Raw genomic sequence first — 23,140 nt, 5'->3', positions numbered from 1 at the left:
TTGCCACCTCCCGCTGCCTTAGCAGAACACAGAAAATCTGCTCTGATCATTCACATCAGGGCCAAGGTCTCTTCTGCCTCCTACCCTGGCAAAAAATACAGAAGTCACAGATACCAGACAACCCGTCTCAAAAACAGTTTTTACCCACTGGTGATCAGAATCTTAAATGCACACGTGTGACCCCAAGTGTTTCAAATCCAAGGATAACCATTCCACCTCAGACATCTTTCTACATTCCATCATATTTCTGTATGTTGGTATAATATTATTGTAATCCACTATGTGCAATGCTTTTTACCACAGACATGTTTATATATTTCTGCATATTTTTAATTTTATAGTAAGTTACCATAAATTATGTGCATGATCTCTGCTGTGAAGGTAAGGCATAGTCTGGACTGAAACATTTGATCAGCATTTTCTAATCAGCATTGAAAAAAATGATTCCGAAAGGTTTTTCACTGTCATAGTTTCTTTTTTTTTTTTTTTTTTTTACTTTTACTTATTTATTCTTAAACATCTTCTCAACAGAAAACTAGTTTCCTCCTGTGGTCAATACATTTTATGGCAATCTGACCAAGTTGTAATGTACTAATTTGGCCCAAAAATATTATTTGAGCCACATTGTCCTAAATAAAACCCCAAAATGACTTGGAAAAATAATATTCTTAAGAAGACCAAAATTACTACAAGTAACTAACAACAGCTGCAACTCTTATGTTCAAATCAGTTGTTAATGTTAAGATAACTTTAATGGCATTACCATAAGTGTCTTACTAGATTTACATCAGCGGGTTTCATTATTATTTATATCTAAATACAATTTAGCTTGCTGTTTAAGATTAACTCCCAGTATTAACTGGGGATTCTTCTGGAATTTTCACACTATCACCTGATAGCAGACAGGGTTTAGGTGTAATCACGAGAACGTCAGTGTTGAAATGACCTTCACAACAACAGTCTTGTAGCACTTCAACCATCACCTCATCTGGGCCTCCTGCCCAGTTTGTCTTGGCATCCTTTGCTGGTGTTCTGGGCACCAAATTAGCAGCTGCATAGCCATCCCTCTCTTCACTATGTGTACATAATCTTCAGCTGGCATGTAACTGCACTTTTACACAGCCTAGCTGGAGGGTGAAATGCTCCCTGTAATAGGTCAAAGGTCACAAGCTCTGAAGTAATGCAGACTATTTGCTGTAATAGAAGGGTGTGATTGCTAGTTTCACTGCGAGCTTGCCAAGGACTTTTCATTTTAATACACAAAGTTTCATTTTAACAAATCTTTGAAAAACTGTCTTTTAAGGTTAGACACTGAAAATGAACTCAAGAAAGTTTAAAAACACAACTCTCCTAAGTTTGCTGGAATTACAGACTTTTGTTTTATCCTTAAAGAGACACATACAAGACTCACCAATGCTGCAACATATTTTGTTTGTTAAAAGTTAGATTAAATCAGCTCAAACTACAGGCTACAATTTATTTAATCCTAGGCTTTTTTATGTGTGTGTTAAGAAGCTCAACTTGTGGCAATAAAGAACTAATGTGTGAAAAGACATTTAATCTGCTGCTTTGATGTAACTACCAGCTACAAACTCAAGAGCTTAATCCAGGCAATTAATTTTGACATTATTAACAACACATTACTAATATGTACTATTTCACTAAATAGAACTATATACTTGCCATTTTATCAGTGTAAACACTATTTATAAAAGTATTATGACTTGTATTGTTTTTAAGCTTCTCAGTGATTAAATAATTTAAATAATAAAACAAGATTCTGAAGTATCATTACACCTAATTAATTTTGCATACATGTAGTTTTGGTGTACAATTATTCTATCAATGGAAGAAAGGTGCAGAAAATAATTTCTGTCCATGAAAAACTGCCAAAAATGTCACTATATGCCTAATGTAGTGTTACTTTTATGATTTGTGTCTAAAGTCATGTCTAAAGCCTGGATTATGAAACAACAAGCACCCCAAGCACCAATGTATAAAGGGACCCTGACTTGTCAGAGAAAGACACTAGGAAACAAATAAATAAACAAACAAAAAACTACCACAAACTATACAAATACACCTACGATTATTTGTTTTTCAATTTGAATCTCATAAATATTTTGCATTATTTCCCATCAGTTTGAGTCCACTTTGTTTCTCTTTCCAGTCTTTTCTGTCCTATTTTAATCTAATTTAATATTATAAAAGTAACTTTTACAGTGTAAAATGACAAATGAAAAGGTTCACTTGATAAGCAAATTTGAGCCCGAAGAGCAAACTGTTTATATACACTGCCATGGCATCACTTTGCTCTTTGTTACTGATGATTTATATTTTTTTTCATGTTTTTTTAACTCACGTTTTGTTAATTTTGTGCCTCATGTTGATTGTTTCTTACTTTTGACCATTTTGTGGTTCAGTTTATTCTGCATATTTTTGCCTTTTATCTATCTTGTCTCATTTCAACTTTTTGTCTATTTATAGTAATGTGACAGCTAATTGTGGTTTTTGGTTTTGTCTTTTGCAAATGTTTCTGATCTCTTGGTTAGCATTGAATCTTTTCCTGGTAATTTACATATTTTAATTTTAAACCTCTTTTAAGTTGAATCTTTGCCTTTCTATATATTTTTCTGTGTTATATATTATCATTATTGTTTTCATGACAGCTAAGACTCCTCTGACCTGGGGGAATAACAGTCCCGCTCAGAAACCTGTTAACAGACAAAACTGATCCGATGTATCTGCCATGTTTTAACAGGGAAGAGGAATATGTGGGATCATAAGACAGTAAGTATTGGCAACACAAGTTAACTGAGAATATATGATTCTTGCAGGAGTTCAAAACATTAAATTCTGCTTGATGTAAATTATTATCTCAACTTTGTATCTGATCTCTGACAAAGAACAGTTAATAGCCCCCTACAAGACTTCCTTCATAGGCCTCTATAATGTCATGTAGAGCCAGCGATAACTGGCACACTGTATATTAGTTTATCTGCTACACATGGCAGGCCTCTGCCCGTGTCTCATAAAACTAACCAGAACTTCCAGTGCTTCAGCTATCACAACCTAAACATGTCATACTTTTATTCACTGATTTATTGATTCAGCCCATGCTTCTGCCACTTTCTCCCTCAGATTAACTTTTAAGAAAAGCACATTCTCAAACAGGTTGTGTTACATTACACACATTAATTTAGAACAATCATGGTTTCTAATGATCTTGCATAATGTATCATCCTTAATAAAAAGTGTTTTATATAAGTATTTTCATTACCAAGGGCTCTGACTCAGACATCAGTGTGTGCATGATCGGTTTATTGGTTTGCTTCACTACAATTTAGCTTAAAGGAACAAATTTATTAATGTTAAATTAGCTAACCTTATGACTTAAACAACTGCTCAGTTGTCAGTTCTGTGTCAGTCACAAGATGTAAAAATCTCTGCATGCAACCCCAATTATTTCCTCATGCTTGGCTTGTTATGTGGTCGAAACGTTGAATAAATTAAAAAAATACATATAAATGCTGCACTTAACCGGTTATAATGAGAGTTTATCTTGCCAACCAGAGTTAACTCTCCTCATAAAGCAGCCTAATGCTTTACTTTACACACATTTTTCCATTCCCCGCCCGGAGGTCAGCAGCCAATGGCTCGTCAGAAGTTCACAGGCGCTATTTAAGACGCACTCGGTTCAAGGTGGTTCAGATAACAGCGCTGTGCGCTCAGCAGAACTGTCTGGATTAAGAGGGAATAAATACACTGTCGTGCAGCGCCGCGTGTTTGGTTGTATTAATACATTTTCTCTAAAGGGAAGACGCTTTAAAAGAAATGAGAGCGTGGAAAGTTTGGTTTTTGTACGTCGTGGTGTTGAATGCAGCTGTGCAGCGTGTGACGTCCTTGGAAGAAGAGCTTGCTGATTCTATTTTTGGTGAGTTTCCTATTTAACTTCATCCACATTTTACTCTCTCGCACATTACCGCGCTTCGTTGGGACATAAGGGGCATTTCATGTGAATAAAATGCACGCGCAGGCGCTTGCACGGCGCGGATGTGTGTAGTTTGAAGTCAGCCACTAACTTTAAGTTTATCTATATGATGACCTCTGCGGCTAAACTTGTTTCTGTGCTTCTCAACATTCACTAAGTTCTATTCAATGCGACAGAAATCATATTTTCCATTCACAAAAATGGAAAAAATTATGTGCATTGCCTTATGGCCTCTTTCCCCATGGAAGCCTTGTATATCTCTGTGTGTTTCTTAACTACACCATCCCGCCCCTCTCTGAAAACCAGCAGCCCCCAGTTGAGTTGGGTCAGCTGACTCTATGAGGACCACTAAAACAGATTATAGTCAGTGAGATAGCAGGAACAAAGCTGGGAAAAAACCTGGACTCTGTGCAGCTCACTTTTGACCAACAGGAGCCCCTGTAGGTGCTTGTGGTTCAATCCAATCCAGTGTAGAAACTCATTTTCTGTGGGTCTTGAGGTTACATTACATTTATATTACATTACAGTCATTTAGTCAGGTTAGTTAGCTATGTATCCCTGACGTACCAGCATAAACATTTGATAAAATTTACACATCTGATTCAAACAATGAATACACAGAGGAATACCTTCTTCACTCCTCTCCGTACATATTTGTTCTAAATAAAAACAATCTTTAAAACAGTGCTACTAATTTATTTGTCTTTTTTTCTCAGGTAATTTCCTTGATCCTCTGAAAGACTTGTTTGATCACAAAGATGACGGTAATGCAAGTGTTGCCAAATTCTCCCTACGTAAACCATCACATCCTGACGATGACCTGTGCTACATCATTCCTGGCAATCCGGATACCTTAGCGGCCTGCACCTTCAACAGTACATCCAAAACCTTCCTGGTTATCCACGGATGGACGGTGAGCCCCTTGCTTCAGACATATTAGGAGACACAGAAGCTTACTATTGTCATTATAAAGATTTTGTTTTGAGGTTCAGTGTTTTGATTCTTATTACAACAGCTGAGTGGTATGTTCGAGAGCTGGATGCCGAAGTTGGTGTCGGCGTTATATGAGAGAGAGCGGACGGCCAACGTCATCGTGGTGGACTGGCTCAGCTCGGCACAGAACCATTATGTGGTCGCAGCTCAGAACACCAAATCTGTGGGCCAGGAGATCGCTCGCTTCATCGACTGGATTGAAGTAAGTGGAATCTGTAATAACTGCTCTTGATTTACACAAAACATAAAGAAACCTTCCTTGAAACCTTAATACATATAGCTTCGTAACTGCTGGTAAGGCAGCATATCATGCAGCTATAATACTCAGACATGTTAAGGATAAGGATCACCGTTATCACCATTATCACTGTAATGGCCATTAGCTTTTACCAGCTAATGGCCATAACGGTGATCCTTAGTTTGATTCTAGATGTATTATTTAAGGTGGCGCTCAAGGGAAACATGTTATTTGTAGGGTGGTAAATCACAAGTTTGATCACAATCAAGTGGTATATCGATGCAGTGGATAACGGTTTGATGTTTGCTGCTTCTACTGCTTCTACCATGATATGATTTAATATTTGATTCAATTCAGGAGTCAGTAATAGATATGAAGAGATCTCACATGCTGATCTAACAAATCGCTTCCATTTGTATTGAATTACAAAAAAAGCAGCTAAAATATCAAGATATAATTTTATCTCTGAGCTCACTCAGAGATTAAAGTGGAAAACAATCTGTTCTTTTTAGCAAAAAAAGACGTGCTGCTTTATGAAGATCAAGCTTTAAGTTTTTCACATAATAATTTGTCCTATTTTGTTTAACTTGTATTTGTAAGGAAAGCACCAACATGCCTCTTGACAACCTCCACTTGATCGGCTACAGCCTCGGAGCGCATGTGGCAGGATTTGCTGGCAGCCATGCAACCAATAAAGTTGGGCGAATAACTGGTAATCAAAAACTTTAAGGCTCATTCTTAAAGATTCTTACTAGGTAATTAATTCATGTTTGATCGTGTTTGATTAATCCATGCCCCCTTTTCTCTGTATGAAGGTCTTGATCCAGCAGGTCCTGACTTTGAAGGTGAGCATGCCCACAGACGCCTCTCTCCAGATGATGCTCACTTTGTTGACGTTCTCCACACCTTCACACGTGGCTCCCTGGGTCTCAGCATCGGGATCCAGCAACCCGTCGGCCACGTGGACATTTATCCCAACGGAGGCAGCTTTCAGCCGGGCTGCAACCTCAGAGGGGCCCTAGAGAAGATTGCTAACTTTGGCATATTTGGTAAAGTCTATGAAATATAAATCAGAATCTCTGAATATGGTCAGGATGTGTTTGGATAATTTGTGAAATTTAAAACTAGTACAGCTAATATCAGACCATTTATTGGCAATATAGACCATGTATTTGCTACAAAAAGATTACAGTACATCTTTCTTACATTTATGTCAGTGCACAGTCCAGGAGCTTCAATAACAATGTAACTACTTGCCCTTTGTTATCATAATGTAAAAACAGAGAACATTGTTACAGTCAGCTGCACAATGACGTCATTCATACCTGTCTCAAAATAAAAGCAGAGCTCCAAACATAGCTGAGGAAAGGTCAGGAATTTTCTATCATTCTAGCTGACAGGTGGGGATATCAACGAGGGAATGAAAATATAACAAACTGACCTGTTTGTGTTTTATTTCATGTTCTTTAAGCGGCGTTTCTTTATTCATCCCTCCCTCCGTTCCTCCCCAGCTATCACAGATGCAGTTAAGTGTGAGCATGAGCGCTCCATCCACCTGTTCATTGACTCACTTCTGAATGAGCAGGAGGCGGCCATGGCCTACAGATGTGGCAGCAACGACATATTTGACCGCGGCATGTGTCTGAGCTGCCGCAAGAGCCGCTGCAACACGGTGGGCTACGGCATCAGCAAGGTCCGCAGGGCACGCGACGTTCAGCTGTACACCAAAACACGAGCCACCATGCCCTTCAGAGGTCAGTGGATAACCCCTGTTTATACTCATGACTCATGTTTAAAGGGTAACATGGGCTCATAGTATTAAAAAACAAGAGTATTCCCCCAAAAAAGTTGCTTGGAGAAGATTACAAATGAGAGCTCAGTGGCATTTCAGATTCTAATTGCAAAAGTCAGATCACTTAAAGCTTAACCCACAAAATAAATATAGAGCAGGTTTGCTAGGATAACCTAACTGATGCATATCGTGGCTCTTGTTCCAGTTTACCACTATCAGTTGAAGATCCACTTCTCCAGTAAAGTGAATACATCAGAGATGGAGCCATCACTTACTGTCTCACTGTATGGAACCAAAGGAGAGGCTGAAAACCTGGAGCTCAAGTTGTGAGTGAACAGCTTAAACCCTTTCTCAAAGAGATTTATGGCACTGTGACTTTGCATCTTGTAAGTTACGAGTTGTTTTATAACTGCTGCACAGTAGCTAGAGACAGAAACAATAAAGATATAACCGCACACATAGCAAAGTGGGCCGTTTACTATATGTGGTAATATCCCCCTTATATTAAGTTTTATGGTGCCTACTTTACAAGCCTGAGCTGAATAAAACACTTACTGAGTAAGGTATACGGTGACATTTCTCTGTTTTTTTCTGGCAGAAAGGAGAGACTCACGACAAATAAAACACATTCCTTCCTGCTGGTGACAGAAAAAGATATTGGTGACCTGCTGACGTTGAAGTTTAAGTGGGAAGAGACTAAGAGCTGGTCAGCCTCCAACCTGCTGAAAATGGTTTCCTCTTGGTGGTCTGGTGACTCAGACAGCGCTAACATGGAGGTTCACAAAATCCGCATCAGAGCCGGCGAGACGCAACAAAAGTAAGTTAAAAGTTATTTATATAAAGGTGTGAAAATTGCTTTCGTCGAGGTAGTTCAGCTAGTATGCAAGTTATTACTATTGTTAGCATGTTAGCAATTCGTTGTCATCTTGCTTAAAGAGCCACTTACACAGACTAGTTGAACCTTCCGCCTTCTTCCTCTTGTTAAACTGATATATCAAGGACTAATTTAAATAAACATTCTTTCATTAACTTCTCCTACAGGATGGTGTTTTGTATAAAAAACCCAGATGTTCATGATTTAACTCAGGAGGTCACATTTGTTAAGTGTATGGATGCATGGAGGGTGAACCCAAAACGAAAGAGGTGAGTTAGCTTCTGGATCTGCTATGTTATCATGACATCACTGTTAAAGCTGCAAAAGTAACTATAAACTTGGCTTTTTCTGCAGGTTAACTCTGAAAAGCCACTCACCATGAAGAAAAGACACTGTTCGTTACTGTTTTTTGTCCAATTTAGCACTTATCTGATAATTTATACCATTTACAATCCTGTATATTTATCAGATATATAAAACCTTTAGCACTTTGTATATAGTTATAGAAGTATGTATGTTATTTAAAACAATATGTATGTGAATATTGTCCATTATTTTATAAGAACAACAAAAAAGATGTTTTTATCACATGTAACTGTAACTTTATTGTTGTGCTAAAAGTAAATGTAATTCATTTTGGAGCAACTTTTTTTTTTGTTTTTGTCCAAAATAGATTAATATGATCAAAGTCAAGTCAGGCTACATACACAGTGATATGTTTTCATTTTAAAATGGTTCTTTAAAACATAAACCACCTCTATTTAGACAAGATTTTAGTTTAGTTTCAAAAGTAATCTCTTTCTTTTAAATATTCATCATGTCTTATTCTTCCTGCTCATATTGTCATCTTTGCATGATGAAATATAGAACAGATGTCTTATGGACTTGTCATCCATGTTGAATTAACCACTTGCAGAGAAGGCTAATGTCTTCTTGTTATACTGAAAACGGGGTCATGTTTGAGGGGAGATGAATCAGGGAGGATTTGCATTGACTGATAAAACCAAATCATGAAATGAGTGTTATCTGCATCTAGGTTTTTACATTAGAACGAAGCAGGGGCACTTTAAAAAAGTCTTCCTTTATGCTAGAATAATGTGGGCAATAGTTAATGTAAGCAAAGGATATATTTTAAAATTAAGACACGTAAGTGTTGTGTATTCCAATAACACCTTAGATGCCCGATGACTGGATTTACCGCGTCTTGTTCTGGAGGTGCTTTAATATCATCTGATGAAATACCTCGTTAAATTTAATTTATAAAGGTACCACAGTGAAAACAATGGTTTGAAGACTCCCACCCCAAAGAAAGGGGGAAATAGCGTTAAGGTGTATATCATCAGGTGTTTTTAGTTTCCTGTTAACATAACTGAGCATTCACCACTGTGGCTCTCAGCACTGTACATGACTGTGAGACCTCTATCAGTGTGCCTTACTGTAAACAGCTGATCTAAGCTGATCTTTTCTTAACTTTACGCTTTTCTTACAGATTTTCTCCTCAGTGTTTGTTGTTAATGTAATCAAACGAACTCTGTGACTTTTACTGATGTAACCCAAACAGAAAAAGCTCTTGTTTTGAATTATTTTGCATTGTTTGTACTGCTATTGACACGTTACTTCTCGCACCTCAAAGAAGTGCCAGGCATACTTCTAATAATGTGTCTACTTTTTATGAGCATGTGATGCTCAGCATGAGGTATGTCATAGTGTCATAGTCATACGTCACAGTGGATGTCAATGTTTTCACTGTGTTGTGCTGTTTAAAATGCTATTGTTTTAATTCTCATTTAGTCATAATTACATTTCCAGTTCTTTGAGCTATATGTAATTCTCAGCTCTACAGAGATCGGTACTGTAATCATTGTGATTTTAGAAACTGAAAATGTTTTACTTTTTCTTTGAAAACAGGGAAAAGATTGCTATGTTATTTGTACAGTTAATTATGTAAATATCATACATATAACAGTTTCTAATAAGAAGATGCACTGTTATAGTTATATATTTTTACATCTGGATAAATGTAATCTGTAAAATGTGCATTTCTGTAATTCTTTGTACATATTTGTAAATAGTTTGTCACTATACTGTGTAAATTCTTTAATAAAAACCAAATTTGCCAAGTGAGAGCTCAGCCTGAGTCATTTGTTGAAAGATTGTATCAGTGGAAATAGAATATGTTCACAATAGTCATCACATTCACCACCGTGATGTATTTTTCCCTTTATTATCAGAACAAAATTTGTGTTTGATCCAAACAGTTACAGCTTAAGTTTTTACACAACTGTTTCTGATATAAAAGGGCAAGAAATGCTCAGATTACCCTAAATAAGATGTCCTTGCAGTTGTGACGCCAGTGCATTTGGCTGACCATGTCAAGGTGACCTGGAGAGAGATTAAATCAGGCATTAGTGTTGACTTAGCTGCACAGACAGTGGTAGACTCTCCACACTTTGTTTTTTTCTAAAAGATCAAAAGCTAAAAGAAGTTATATCTTTATAATGTATCATATTGTATAATTTCTTGCTAATTCTCAGTCTATAAATATAGCTTGTAAACTACATATTTTCTTCTAAAATACTGTCTAGGTTTAGGTTTTATGGTAGACCAAAATCCATGGTAATAGAGGAAAGCAGAAGGAGGCTAAAGAAGGATACATTTATTTCTTACCAAGAAAAACAGAAAAAATAAAATGATTCATATATTAAAAAAAAAAGCTGATGCAGTTGAAAAACAGAAATGCAAACACCGGAACAAACTGAAAATTGGGAGCTAGACAGACACACAGTATAGTTCAGGAAGATGGCCACAAGGATGAAGAGTTCAAGAGGATGTGACTGTGTGCAAAAGACTAGAACTCCTTTAGGGGGGACTAGACCAGGGCCTCTTAGCCAAACTTGCAGTTGACCCAGATTCCTCAAAACAGGATGAAGGCTCTACTGCAGTGTATTACAACCCAACAACTCAAGTGGAATCTTTAAACTTGATCATGTTTTAATACTGTCTTTCCCCACACTGGATCTTTTTTTTCTTGCATTTTATTTATTTTATTTGAGCTTTTTCTTTTAGTTTTTATTTAATTAATTTTATTTCTTTTAATCTTTGTTTTTTTAATGCACTTGTATTGCTTTCTGCATCCTGCTCTAATGTTTTATGTAAAGCACTTTAAATTGTCTTGTACATGAAATGTGCAATACAAATAAATTTACCTTGCCTTTGTTACTATTGACAGACTAACTAATCTTCCTGCGTGAGTAACCCTGGAACTTCTAGCCAACTGGGCCTGCAAAGAGTTTGCTTCTTTCTTTACTGATAAAATTAGGAAAATCAGGCAATTGTTCAGTGCTCCCCAGCCAGGGGCAGGACACATGTCATCACTGTGTCCACTCAGAGGAGACATAAACACCAGGACACATTTTTTTCCAGTCTCTTTAAAAAACCTGGATGAGATCATTTGCCATCTGAAATCCAACACTTACTGTCTTGATATCCTGCCAACAAGGTTTTTCAAGAATGTTTCAGGATGCATGGCTTCAGATATTTTACAGATTGTAAATATGTCTCTCCTTTAAGGTGTCTTTCCTCTGACCCTCAAGCCATTCCTGAAAAAGAACAACTTAGACTCGTCACTCATGAGCAGCTACCTCCCCTTTCTTAGTAAGGTTATAGATAAAGCTGTCTTTAAACAATAAACAACTTCCTGACACAAAATAACAGTTTTGATGTTGACCATTCAGGGTTTTGACTGCTGTAAGACTGCTCTAGTTAAGGTCTTTAATGACAAAGATAACATTTCAGTCCTCCTGCTACTACTGGAGCTTAGTGACCTCATTTGACACAGTCAACCATAACATTTTACTAGACCGTGTCAAATGCAGGCTTTTCTAGCACTGCAATTAATTGGCTTAAAAAACAACAAAAAAACCAAACAAACAGGGACTTTGTGTCTATATGTAACTAGAACTGAGCAAAAATAACCTGTGGAGTTCCTCAAGGCTCCATTCTGAGGCCACTGCTGTTTAAAGTCTACATGCTTCCACTTGCTCAAACTATGAAAAACAAAATATGTTACCACTACTATGCTGATGACACACAAATCTACATAACCATTTCACTAAGAGACTATAGTCCAAACAGTGATTAAATGCTTTGATGAGCCAGAACATTTCTTAGTTAAATGAAGACAAAACTGAAATTTCTGGAGCCAAGGAAGAAACGTTCAAAATCATCTCTCAGCCTTAAACAGCAAAGTTCAAAACCAACAACCAAGCAAGAAATCTGGGAGTCGTCATGGACTCAGATCTGAATTTTAGCAGTTGCATTAAGACAGTTGTGAAGTCAGCCTATTATCACTTAAAGAACATTTTAAGGACTGATGACTGACGACAGGATTTAGGAAAACTAGTCCATGCATTTATCTTTAGTAGACTGGGCTACTGTAATACTGTCCTTACAGGTCTCCCTAAAAAGTCCAGCAGACAACTGCAATTAGTCCAGAACGCTGCTGCTCGAGTTTCCACTAAGATCAAGAAAACAGATCATAAAACTCCAGTCCTCAGATCTTTACACTGGCTTCCTGTCTGTCAAAGAATTGAATTCAAAATCCTGCTGTTAATTTCTGAAGACCTGAATGGTTTAGGACCAAAATACATTCAGGATCTTCTGGTTAGTTATGAACCAACCAGATCCCTAAGGGTCATCAGGGTCAAATCTACTTTTTCGTTTCCAGAGTCAGAACTAAACATATAGAGGCAGCATTCAGCTTTTATGCTCCTCACATATAAAACAAACTCCCAGAAAACTGCAGAGCTGCTGAAACTCTCAGCAGTTTAAAATCAAAACCATTGTTAATTCCTCACAGCTAAATTTTTATTTTATTTTATTTAAGTTTTTTAATCTACTTTAATGTTTCCTCTACACCGTGCTGCAATGCTTTTAATGTTTTATGTAAAGCAATTTTAATTGTCTTGTCCATGAAATGTGCTGTACAAATAAGCTTGCCATGCCTTGTCTTGCCAAGTCAGTGCTGCTGGGAAGTCCAGACAGGCAGGTTACCAGCTGACTCAGTGACAGATGGGACCATTGTAGGGCCTGGGACTGGTGAAGTAGGCTCTGGCACTGACCCTGACTCTGGCTTCATACTCTGGCAAAAGATCCAGAGACAGAACCAACACTTACCATCATGAAGAAGTATTCTGTTAGCATGATTCCAGGAGAGCCTATGAGCCAAAAGTTTTCATCAAAAAGTAATTATCAGCTGCAAAAAGTCTTTTCCATAATCCAAATAAATCAACCCCAATAGTAACACCAGTCTTAAATGTCTCATCAATATCTTCAGCATTCCATGGTGTTGGAGGGTTAACAGAAGATCTGGTGGTAGTCAAATAAGAAGAGTGATGATTGAAACTGCAACACTTCTTTCAGCTAATCTTCCTGACTTCACCTCAAAATATTTCAAGTTAAAGGCTAATCAAAGAAGAAGTAGAAGGGAAAATATAGAAAAGAAAAGAAAAACAAGAAATTATTTTAAAATAAACTGGATAATAAAGCTCAAATATAGAACAAGAAAATCCAAAAGACAAGGTCAGTATTAGAACAAACATGGGTCATAGCGAAACCTTTAGACTGTGACAAATATCTGGTAAACAGTTATTTCCTGAGATTCCAAACATATTTATTATCACATGATATGGTGTAAACATGCAATTGGTAGCAGTAACTCCAGAGGTCCTATCCAAGGATCATCACCGAAAAGAGACGTCTTTCATCACAGTATTTGCAGCAACAGGTGGCATTACTTTGCCAGCAATGAAGTGCCACCCTATGTGGCTTTTCTGAGGGGAACCAGTCCACAATTGGCACCAACTTTTTCCATAACACATGTATAACAGGTTAAACAGTGCAGTCGCCCAGGGAAAAGCAAGTGCAGCTCTATAATGGAGTACAAAAATATCAAGAATGAGATGCATTCAGCAGATCTTTAAATGTCCTCTGAGGCCACTTGCAGATCACAAACTGTCATGCTTGTCCACAAACATCTCATGAATGTGTCTTTGATGCTTCAAAACCCCCCAGAAAGATGTCTAAATTAATTAGTGTGACTCATATAGGTGGCTGGGATCACAGGTCAAGGCTCAGTCCAAATCACGGGTGTTGAGGGTACGGCCACACAGGCAGACGGTGCAACCCATCACTCCAGACAGCACCAGTATCACCAGCAGGATGACCCACCAATGAGCCTGCAGAGAAAAAATGACTATTATGTTTAGCATTCCTTATAAGGTAACATGATTACTGCAGTATGTGAGCATAATGTTTTTATCATCTTATAAGCTGATCAGATTGGATCTTGGTGTTTTTGGGGGCTGGCTAGAGAAGGATAGCCATAGAATGAGATAAATTACTAAAACCTACATGATTGAATACGAAATAGCAACAAAAAAGCTTGCAAAAATGAATGTGAGTCACAACTTTGATGATTTTTGTTTGACAAAATGAAACAATGATCAAATCATTAATTTTCCTGTTGATTTAAACATTTCTAGATCAGGTAATTATAGTGTAAAATACTTCCAGGATCAACAAACTACAAGTAAGTAGGGAAGAAGTTTAACTTGGTTTTAGACATGGATATAAATAGTCTGGTGTTATTGGTGTCACATTCTTGGTTTAACTTGCGCTGCTTTATTCTCATGTGTCATTGAAAAACTCAACCAAAGCAAACTATGTACTCTGCAAGTTATTTTTAAAACCACAGAGGTATCACAAATATATAATTGATATGAAGTCCGCTCCCACAGAGCAGAAGCAAACAGACATAATTTCAACTATATGTTAATGCTTAGACATTGACTGGTGTTGCCTTGTCAACTTAAAGACAAGTTTTAAGCTATTTTTAAAGGCATAGTTGAATATTTAAGGCATAGCATAAAAAATTCCTACTTAATATTAAATTAATTCCACAACAATCCTATTTAAAATGAGCCAGTGACACTGTTTTATTTAATCACAAGAGCTCTGGGAGAGATAGGTCATTTCCATCTCCAGTGAAATGAAAACCATGCTGTGCTCTTATACCCAAATGTGCATTCCTGATTCTCCTCGCTGTCATGAAGATCTGAACCTCATAGGCTTTTACCAGTTAAACACTGAAGACTAACTGAACATCAACACAGGCAGTTAAACACTCAGAGGAATTACAAACAAAAATAAAAATTGTCCTTATAGTTGACTGCTTTAGTCTAATTTTATAGCTGGCTAAGGGACAAAACACTGAAGTTAATGCATGAAAAACTACTGAAATCTTAACGATATATAACTGGTATTCTATTGCATATTATGTGAATAAAGAACATCAGTTAGTGCTAACATGATGCAAGTATTAGGGAGTACATTACCACTTTGAGGGGCATTATCATGCACAATTAGCCAAAATATATAAAATAACATGCAGATTAAAAAGAGGCTTGTATAATTGTGGGCAAATTTAAAAAGAAATACAACTTACTCCCACTTCAAAATCTTGGTTCTGGCCTCTTTGGAGTTCAAATAAAATGGTGCCTAGTCAGACAGAATTAGCCGCTTGTTTCATTTGTGGCTTGAAGCAAGCGACTCTGCACTGAATCCAAATGGTTGGTAGACAGCTTTGTGGCTGAGCTGCTGCACAGCTTTTAACTGAGTATAAACAGATTGTTTATACACAGTATGTCATCTACAAAAATCATTTTCCTGCCAGTCAATTGTAATCAGTGTTTTTTTCTTCTTTGAATTGAAGGCAGACTGCAAACATGGTAAACTGTAGGAACTGATTTAGAGACCATGGTGCAACAGCTGCTTTTTCTCTTCTTATCTTTTACTTGCTATTGCCAGTTTACACATCATAGCTGCATGGTTAGAGTTATGCAACAGTTTCCTCGTCAGGTTAAGGTACTAAAACTATTTGGTTAGGTTTAGGAATCAAGATGATTTAGTTAAGTAAAACAAATGTCATGGTTTGGGATTTTTTTTTTACTTGGTTCAGTGAAACAACCCATAGTGTTGATTTATTTTTTGTGTGTGGCATTTTTATTGCAATTATGATTATTTTGTTGTCCTTTTAAAGGGAAATAATCAAACTGCATTTCTCGTGACTGTTTTGGTCAGAACAGTTTTGGAGTGTTAGAAATTTGGAAATCTAACTTTAATCTACTCTATTGTTTATAATTCTGCATTCATGTTGTGTTTTTCACACATTTCAGACTATTGCATATTTATTGTTAGTGTTTCCAGGTGGGCAAAAATAATGAACTGGTTGAAACTCAATAGGAGCTCAGGTTCTTTGCTCTAATCCCTCTCTTTTCTTCTATTCACCACTGCATGTTAACAAATCGGATGCTTAAAAGTTGCATGCTGCAGTTCTGCTGCAAAGTTGAAATTACTAAAGAAAAGTTTTATTTTAACCATAATTTGCAACCGAAATTCCAATATTAATATTTTAACTGACTGAATTAATTTATACAGCAATTCACCAAACTGAATACAAAAACTATGCTTCCTTATCTTTCCTTCCATCTACTAAATATATGATAATCCAATAAACATAGGCCTAAATTATGGAGCTACACCAAACATCCAATAAAAAGCCAATTTTTAATCTGTAAACCATTTGAGAGGTTTCAATAAACTGAGGGTGACTTTATAACTCCTTCAAGTAAATTGGGCCAGTCTTAGCAGTTCTTCTTATTTCGAGTTGTAACATGACATGCTAGCAGTTCACTTTACGTTTGTCATCCTTCATCATTTTATTCACGCTGTTATCTTATGACAAATAAGAAGAAACCACCTTCATCCACTCTCCCATGTCATCAAAATCATCCAAATGTAGAAAAGAGTTCTTCAGTCTGGCGATGGGGCCATCTGCATCCAGGAGGCGACAGACATGGAATTTGTCACAATATCCTTGGTTCCTTGAGCAAGGAGCTCCACTCACTAGGGGAAATGCTTTTCTCTGGAAGTGATCAGACAGTACAGAGGAGGTGGTGCTGGCACACGTCTCAGGTTTATCTGTGATAGATGCACAAAGTCAAACTGCTTTAGTTACTGTATACAGTCGTACATGCCAGTATACTCCATATGCACACATTATTCAGTAAGATGTGCAACTCAATAAATTGACCGCTAGAAGTCCATTTGTAAAGTTTGACAAACCGCTGATCAGTAAAACAAGCAGTAAATTGAATCTCTTACAGAAAACAACATGACAGAGGGGTAACATTCGTGCAAATAACTTATGCTGATTTCTGGGGAAAACAAATTTGTGTAAACATGAGAACACATGGGCTTGTGGTTACCTGGCTGCTGGCAGCACATGTGGCATTTTTCTTTCATGGAGTCTCCTAGACAGTCACACTGCTGCAGGCGATACTTTGCACACACAGACTCGGCACAGACCTGCATAGAAAACCAGACTCTTATTTAGAAAAGGTCTTCTTCAGAAGTGAAGATAAGACAGGAAAGACTGGATAAAAGAAGGAGGCATACAGGAAATACAGCAAACTCTTTAAGTCTGTTTTATCTTTCAAGTTTTAAAGAAAGAAAAACAGCTATTGCCCATAGCAAGTATTTGACAAATTTACAAAGACTGTTGGAAATATTTTTTACTCTTTGATCAGCACTTTGTGATGTGAATAATCATTCATGGATTTTTAAAAGATCAGATAGCTTCCAAGTTTAACATGTTTGAGAAACTCTGTTTATATGATTCAGTTAAAGAAGCAATGTGAAAAATAGCAAATGAAAATCAGGATATACATATACATAAAAATATAATAATAATAATAAAATACATAAAAAAACAACCATACTCTGTTTGACACAATTTCTGGTTCTAATTTCTTTAATTACACCATTTGTCAAACCCCCCAAAAGCTTTTTCCAGGTATTATATTTCTTTTCATAAATTGTTTCATCAGATTTCAGTGCAGTTAGCACATCTGGATAAAAACATAACCAGAACATATGATGAAGCAACAGCCACAGCTGGAACAAATTTCCCCTCCTCTCCTGCACAGAGCTCAGTGTATTTAATGGTGGAGGAAAACCATCAAGATGGATTTGTTTGGAGTCACAACTGGATTCAAAAAAATTAAATCCCAGTTATTCCGTGTTGCAATAATACATTTGTTTATAAATACAAATGAGCTTGATGAGTCATCTGATGAACTTCAGACAATTGTAAATTCATACTAATTGATACCCAAACAGGAAGTGGTCTGACTTCTATTTCAGACTAGAAATAAACAGGAACTGCCTCTAAATAAAACATGACATGCAAAAACTATAATTACACACAATAATTTAGCAAACAATACCACAATAATTGTAAGAGAAAAGATCTAAAGAGCTGAATGCTGACCTGCAACACTGATTTGGGAAGAAGGGGGAAAAAGAAAGGAAAAAGGAGAAGTATTTACATGCAAAACATTTACAAATATTTCCTTCCAAGATAATATCCAATAAAGAGATTAAATTTAAGAGGAGCATTCATTTGTTGATAAAATGAAAACCTTACAAAAAACAAATAAAAAAGAGCCTACATAAAGCAAAGCATGGTGGAGGCTATATCATGATGTGGGACTGTTTACTGTCTCTGGTGCTGGAGGTGCAAATTGTGTCAAACAAATGATTAAATTGAAATATTACCAAGACAATGTGGAGACAAATGTGTTAGGGTCAGGAAACTATGGTTTTGATTAAAGCTTTGGCTCTTTCAGTAGGACGTTAATCTCAGGCAGACATCCAAAAGTATGAAAGAATGACCGAAAAGGCTGTTTTAAACAGATCAACAGTGAGTCTTTACCCAAATTCCACTGACAACCGAAAACAAGAGCCAAATTCTGACATTGTAAAAAGAACTCCTGCAGACTTAAACAGCTTGAGCATGTATAGAAGATGGAAATCTGCCTACAGAATTGATGGCCAATAGCTGAGAACATTCTGTGTTTGGATTATTTCACTGCTTTGTAGTTTTTCTAATATTTAATAACTTTAGTCATTTTTATTTTCATCATAAGAGTTGTGATTTTAAAAAATTGGCAGATCTTTAATTAAGTACTTAAAATTTAGGTTAATAGTACTTTATGCATTACTTTACAAACAAATAGTGAATTTATAAAAAAAAATCCTGAAAGTTCTCACCAAGAAATCTTAATTTACGCGGCTGTCTTCTGTCATTTGTTGTAGTACCTTGAGTTTCCCTGACTTTCGACATGCATTAAAGCTCATTTAAACACTCAAATACACAGAAATCTGCTGATGATAATCAGGGGATGTAATTTAAGTGAGCAGAATAACACTGGTGAGACTGATTTGTCAACTGCATTCCTTTTTTTAAGCTTTGTAGGATTGCTGCACACTTGCAAACTTTATCTTGTTGGGTAACAGGGAAAATGTGTTGAGTCACAGTTTGGTAAGGCGGATGAGTGTGTGTGTGTGTGTGTGTGTGTGTGTGTGCCTCACCCCGTTCAGACAGACACGCGTGCCCTGGCTGCAGATGGTGAGGTTTTCCTTGGCATTTGGCTCGGGGCAGGACGGGGCGAGACCTGAACACACGCTTTCTTTCTGACAGTCTGTCTCCTCGTCACACATCTGACCCGCTGGCTTAAATTCACAGTTCTGACCACAACACAGGCCCTGACTGGGACTGATGGATGGACAAGAGAAAAGACATAATACACATACAGTCAGGGTGAGAAATATCCATGCAAACCACACATAAACAACATCAACAACAAAAAAACACACCTGGAGGACAGAATGTAAACAATCACACTAATATCTCAGATTAAAGATTGATAACAGTGTGGTGATTATAACAAGGCAGTAAATGCCAGAGCATGTCCAAACTGAAAATTATCTGATACGGAAATCAGTTTGTACACTATATTTATGTGCAAATTTTCTATTCATAGTACCTGCAGATTTTACCAGGCTTGAGACGACACTGGACTTCTACAGGCTCTTTAGCGCTGAAGCAGCACAGATCTGTGTCATTGTGACCAACATCACACTCCTCACCTTCCTCAACAATCTGGTTTCCACAGATGGGCTGATCGCTGACTGGTTAAAGTGAGTTAAACACATTAAATTAAATAAACACCCTGAAAACCATGATCTTTATTTACAGTGACTAAATGTGCAGTGTAAACTGTGTAGACCAGATGCAGACAGACAATATCTGATGTTTGTCCCTCACCCACAAAGCAGTTATCCTTCTTTAGCCTCAGGATCTTGCTAATGTGTTCGATGCTGCAGGGCGAGAACTTATCGTTGTTTTCACGCACCTCATCTGTGGCGTGAGGGAACATCAGGTACCGTCCTTTACCACCAGCAGACCCCATGTTCCCACAGTTAGAGCCCTCATCGTGCTGAAACAAAGATAAAATGGTAGATATGGTGCTTTTTTTTCATTATGAATTTATAGATCTATCCTCAGCAGCTGAGAGGAACAGCAGGGGAAAACAAATGATCTAACCAAGCTAAAGCCATTTGTTATAATCTTTATCACAGATAGGGGATTTAACACACTTTATTGCTGATCTCAGTAGACTGTTGTGGGTCATCGAGTGTTGAGAAAAGTCATTTCAGCTGGACATGGAGACACCCCATGTGAAAGATAAGTCAGTTTTAAGCTATCTTCTTATGTTTTCAAAACACTAACAAATTCTAAGCAGTCAAAGGATTTAACTGGAAGTTGATGTCCCTGAAAAACCAGAGGAATGTTGTATTCCAGATGTGGGAAACCGAGGACATAAAAAGGAGCTCCTCCTGCTGTTTTTGTGTAACATTTGGTAAAACTCATCCTCTCCAAGTGTCAGACCCCAAGAAATCCATGCATAGATTTAAAATGAACATGGACACATGCTGAGGGAACAAGCCTCAAAGTGGGTGTTTCTGCATCTTGTTTTGCTTAGTGTGATGGATGTTGTAAGAAACGCTTTTATTGCCCCTCACTTCATCTGTCATCTTCAGCTCTGAGTATGGTGGGGCAAATTGATACAGCAGCTGTAGGTAATTTTTCTTAAAAATGGGGCATTTGCTTTCGTGTCCGTTGAGATTTCTTTATCACGTGGTACAACACCACAGCAGTACCGCCCACTTGAATTATAACTCCACTTTACTGTCCAATTCTTCTTCCTCTGCTAATTTGTGGAATCTCCGTTCATGAGGCCACACACATTTACATCAAAACTAATGACAGTTTCCCACATACACCCTTTTTTATTAATTATGAAAATGATGAAAAGCATAAGCAAAGCTAGCCGTATGGAAGACTGAATTTCCATAATGTGTTAAAGTTGTAGATTTTCTGCACATCCTGTTTACTTTTTGAACATCAGTAATGTTTCAACAGATCTGCTTACCACAAATATTTAACCTCAGTTCAGTTTGGAGGTAAAAAAAACCCCACAAACATATAAAAAAAAAGACATATTAACATATTTTGGCTTATGGGAAAAAACATGTTTAAATATTTCTGCATTTTGTGTTGTGAAAATTATGCCGTTCATGTCATTTTTTTTTTTAATTATTTTTCATTTTTAATGTGCTCAGAATATTGTGGCAAAACTTACATTAAATAAAATTAAAAATAAAACCACAAGGAAAAATAACAAAACAACAACAAAAAAAAATAAAACAAAACAAACAAAAAAAAAACACTATTACGGAGCACAATTCATTAGTATAATCAGCTGGCTTCAAAAAGACAGATTTAAAAATGAATATTTTAAATCAAAGCAAGAACCACTGAGACATCCTCGTTGCTTTTTTCAAGCTCTAAAAACACGGATGCAGCATTGTTCTCCTTTTTCAAATACCATTCATCAAAGTTGTAAACTTGGTTTTGTGTTAAATTATTTCTCTTGTGTTTCTTGGCACTCTATAGAGGCCATATTACTCATTTTGGGTCGACCCTCATTGTGTTAAGTAACCCTGTAAGACACTGGTGACCCAGTCGGAGGCAGTAGCCCTGCTTCACACCCGATAGCAGTAGGAGAGGCTAATGAATTTAATATCTACTGATCTTTTTAAAGTCGTAAATTGACCAATCTAAAATGATATAAACAATCTTTTGCACAGTAGCTCCCACAATTTCTTTCTACCAGACTCCATATTAAGACAAAAAAGCCTACTCTATTCGATTTTATTTTATGTTCAGTCAGCTTAGAATTCTTTTTTATTTCACCTGTAAATGAAAGAAGTTGATGTTTTTTTTCTTTTCATCTACAGGGCAAAATCATGCTTAATAAATAAAGATCTATCTGGGAGCCAAGAAACACTAAAGCATGAGGAGGGCAACATGGTTTAAAAAAGTGACTGAACACCTGCTGTAGACGGTTCTTTTTGTAGCAGTCTAAATGCTGCAGGGTTTAGTTTCATTCCCAACATGATTAAGAGTTTCCATTCTGCAAAGGCTGAATACGAAGAGCATGCTTTTCACCTCAGTTTATCTTCCACCTGATCAGCAAATTAACTGAAGCGTAAATCTTTGAGCATGGTTCTGTTTCAATTGCATTTTGGGGACTTCACAAGTCAGATCCAAACCAAAAGGCCACACAGTCAAACTTTCTGATTACTTGTTTAAACTTGTGACTGGTTGTAGCTTTGATTTTCAAAAACTAAACATTAAAGCTTAATGTCTATCCTGCCTAAGGGAACATTTGCTGCATCTGCTCTGCATTGCTGTTTCACAAAGCTCTGTTAGCTCCCATCTAACATGCTGATCACATACTATGCTCTTGGTGCTTGCAGCAAAAACGTGTAAATCAGTCTAGGCTAATATGAACTACTATTGTCATTATCGGTTCTTTAGCTATAGAAAAGAATGATGTAGTGAAGGGGTGTCTAAAGTCAGTCCTGTAGAGCTGCTGTCATGAAGGTTTTGGATGTTTCCTGCTGCAGCACACCTGAATCAGATTAATGGATTTACATGCTTGGGCAGAACCTGACAACAAGCTGTGGAGGAGAGCCATTTAATTTGAATCAGGTGTGCTGGATCAGAGAGACATCTAAAACCTACAGGATTGTGGCCCTCAAGGACTGGAGCTGGACATTTCTGATGTAGTGGAAAAAAAACTGCTATGATTCAGAGAGAAACAAAGGTTTAATAATAATTAAGCTTGTCAAGAGCAGTTATTGTTAAAACTTTCCACTTGTAACTTTTTGCTCTTTATTGTTTTTATGTGCCTTACATTCTTTGTTTTAAAATGTCATGTA

The 23,140-nt window shown here is 36.9% G+C and overlaps 2 protein-coding genes across 2 annotated transcripts in view; one reads left to right on the top strand and one right to left on the bottom strand.

The window, feature by feature from the left end:
- Window positions 1–3,693: 3,693 nt before the first annotated feature.
- On the top strand, window positions 3,694–10,008 carry LOC121652884 (lipoprotein lipase). Its single transcript, XM_042005966.1, has 10 exons — window positions 3,694–3,934; window positions 4,708–4,904; window positions 5,007–5,186; window positions 5,823–5,934; window positions 6,038–6,271; window positions 6,734–6,976; window positions 7,220–7,340; window positions 7,613–7,831; window positions 8,056–8,157; window positions 8,243–10,008. The coding sequence occupies exons 1-10, from the start codon at window positions 3,835–3,837 to the stop codon at window positions 8,268–8,270; spliced, it is 1,536 nt and encodes a 511-aa protein (XP_041861900.1). The 5' UTR covers window positions 3,694–3,834; the 3' UTR covers window positions 8,271–10,008.
- A 2,789-nt stretch (window positions 10,009–12,797) lies between these two features.
- Window positions 12,798–23,140, bottom strand: part of si:ch1073-396h14.1 (disintegrin and metalloproteinase domain-containing protein 10) — a 35,079-nt gene continuing 24,736 nt past the window's right edge. Inside the window, exons 10-15 of the mRNA XM_042005965.1 lie at window positions 20,118–20,289; window positions 19,837–19,981; window positions 19,382–19,565; window positions 17,215–17,314; window positions 16,707–16,927; window positions 12,798–14,124 (exon numbers count right to left, since the gene is read on the bottom strand). Coding sequence (XP_041861899.1) covers window positions 14,020–14,124; window positions 16,707–16,927; window positions 17,215–17,314; window positions 19,382–19,565; window positions 19,837–19,981; window positions 20,118–20,289 — 927 coding nt within the window. The 3' untranslated portion in view covers window positions 12,798–14,019. The remainder of the gene's footprint in view (window positions 14,125–16,706; window positions 16,928–17,214; window positions 17,315–19,381; window positions 19,566–19,836; window positions 19,982–20,117; window positions 20,290–23,140) is intronic.

This window comes from Melanotaenia boesemani, chromosome 14 (genome assembly GCF_017639745.1).
Source record: "Melanotaenia boesemani isolate fMelBoe1 chromosome 14, fMelBoe1.pri, whole genome shotgun sequence".
In the NCBI taxonomy this organism is placed as follows: Eukaryota; Metazoa; Chordata; class Actinopteri; order Atheriniformes; family Melanotaeniidae; genus Melanotaenia; species Melanotaenia boesemani.
This window is presented reverse-complemented; position numbering and strand designations above follow the sequence as displayed.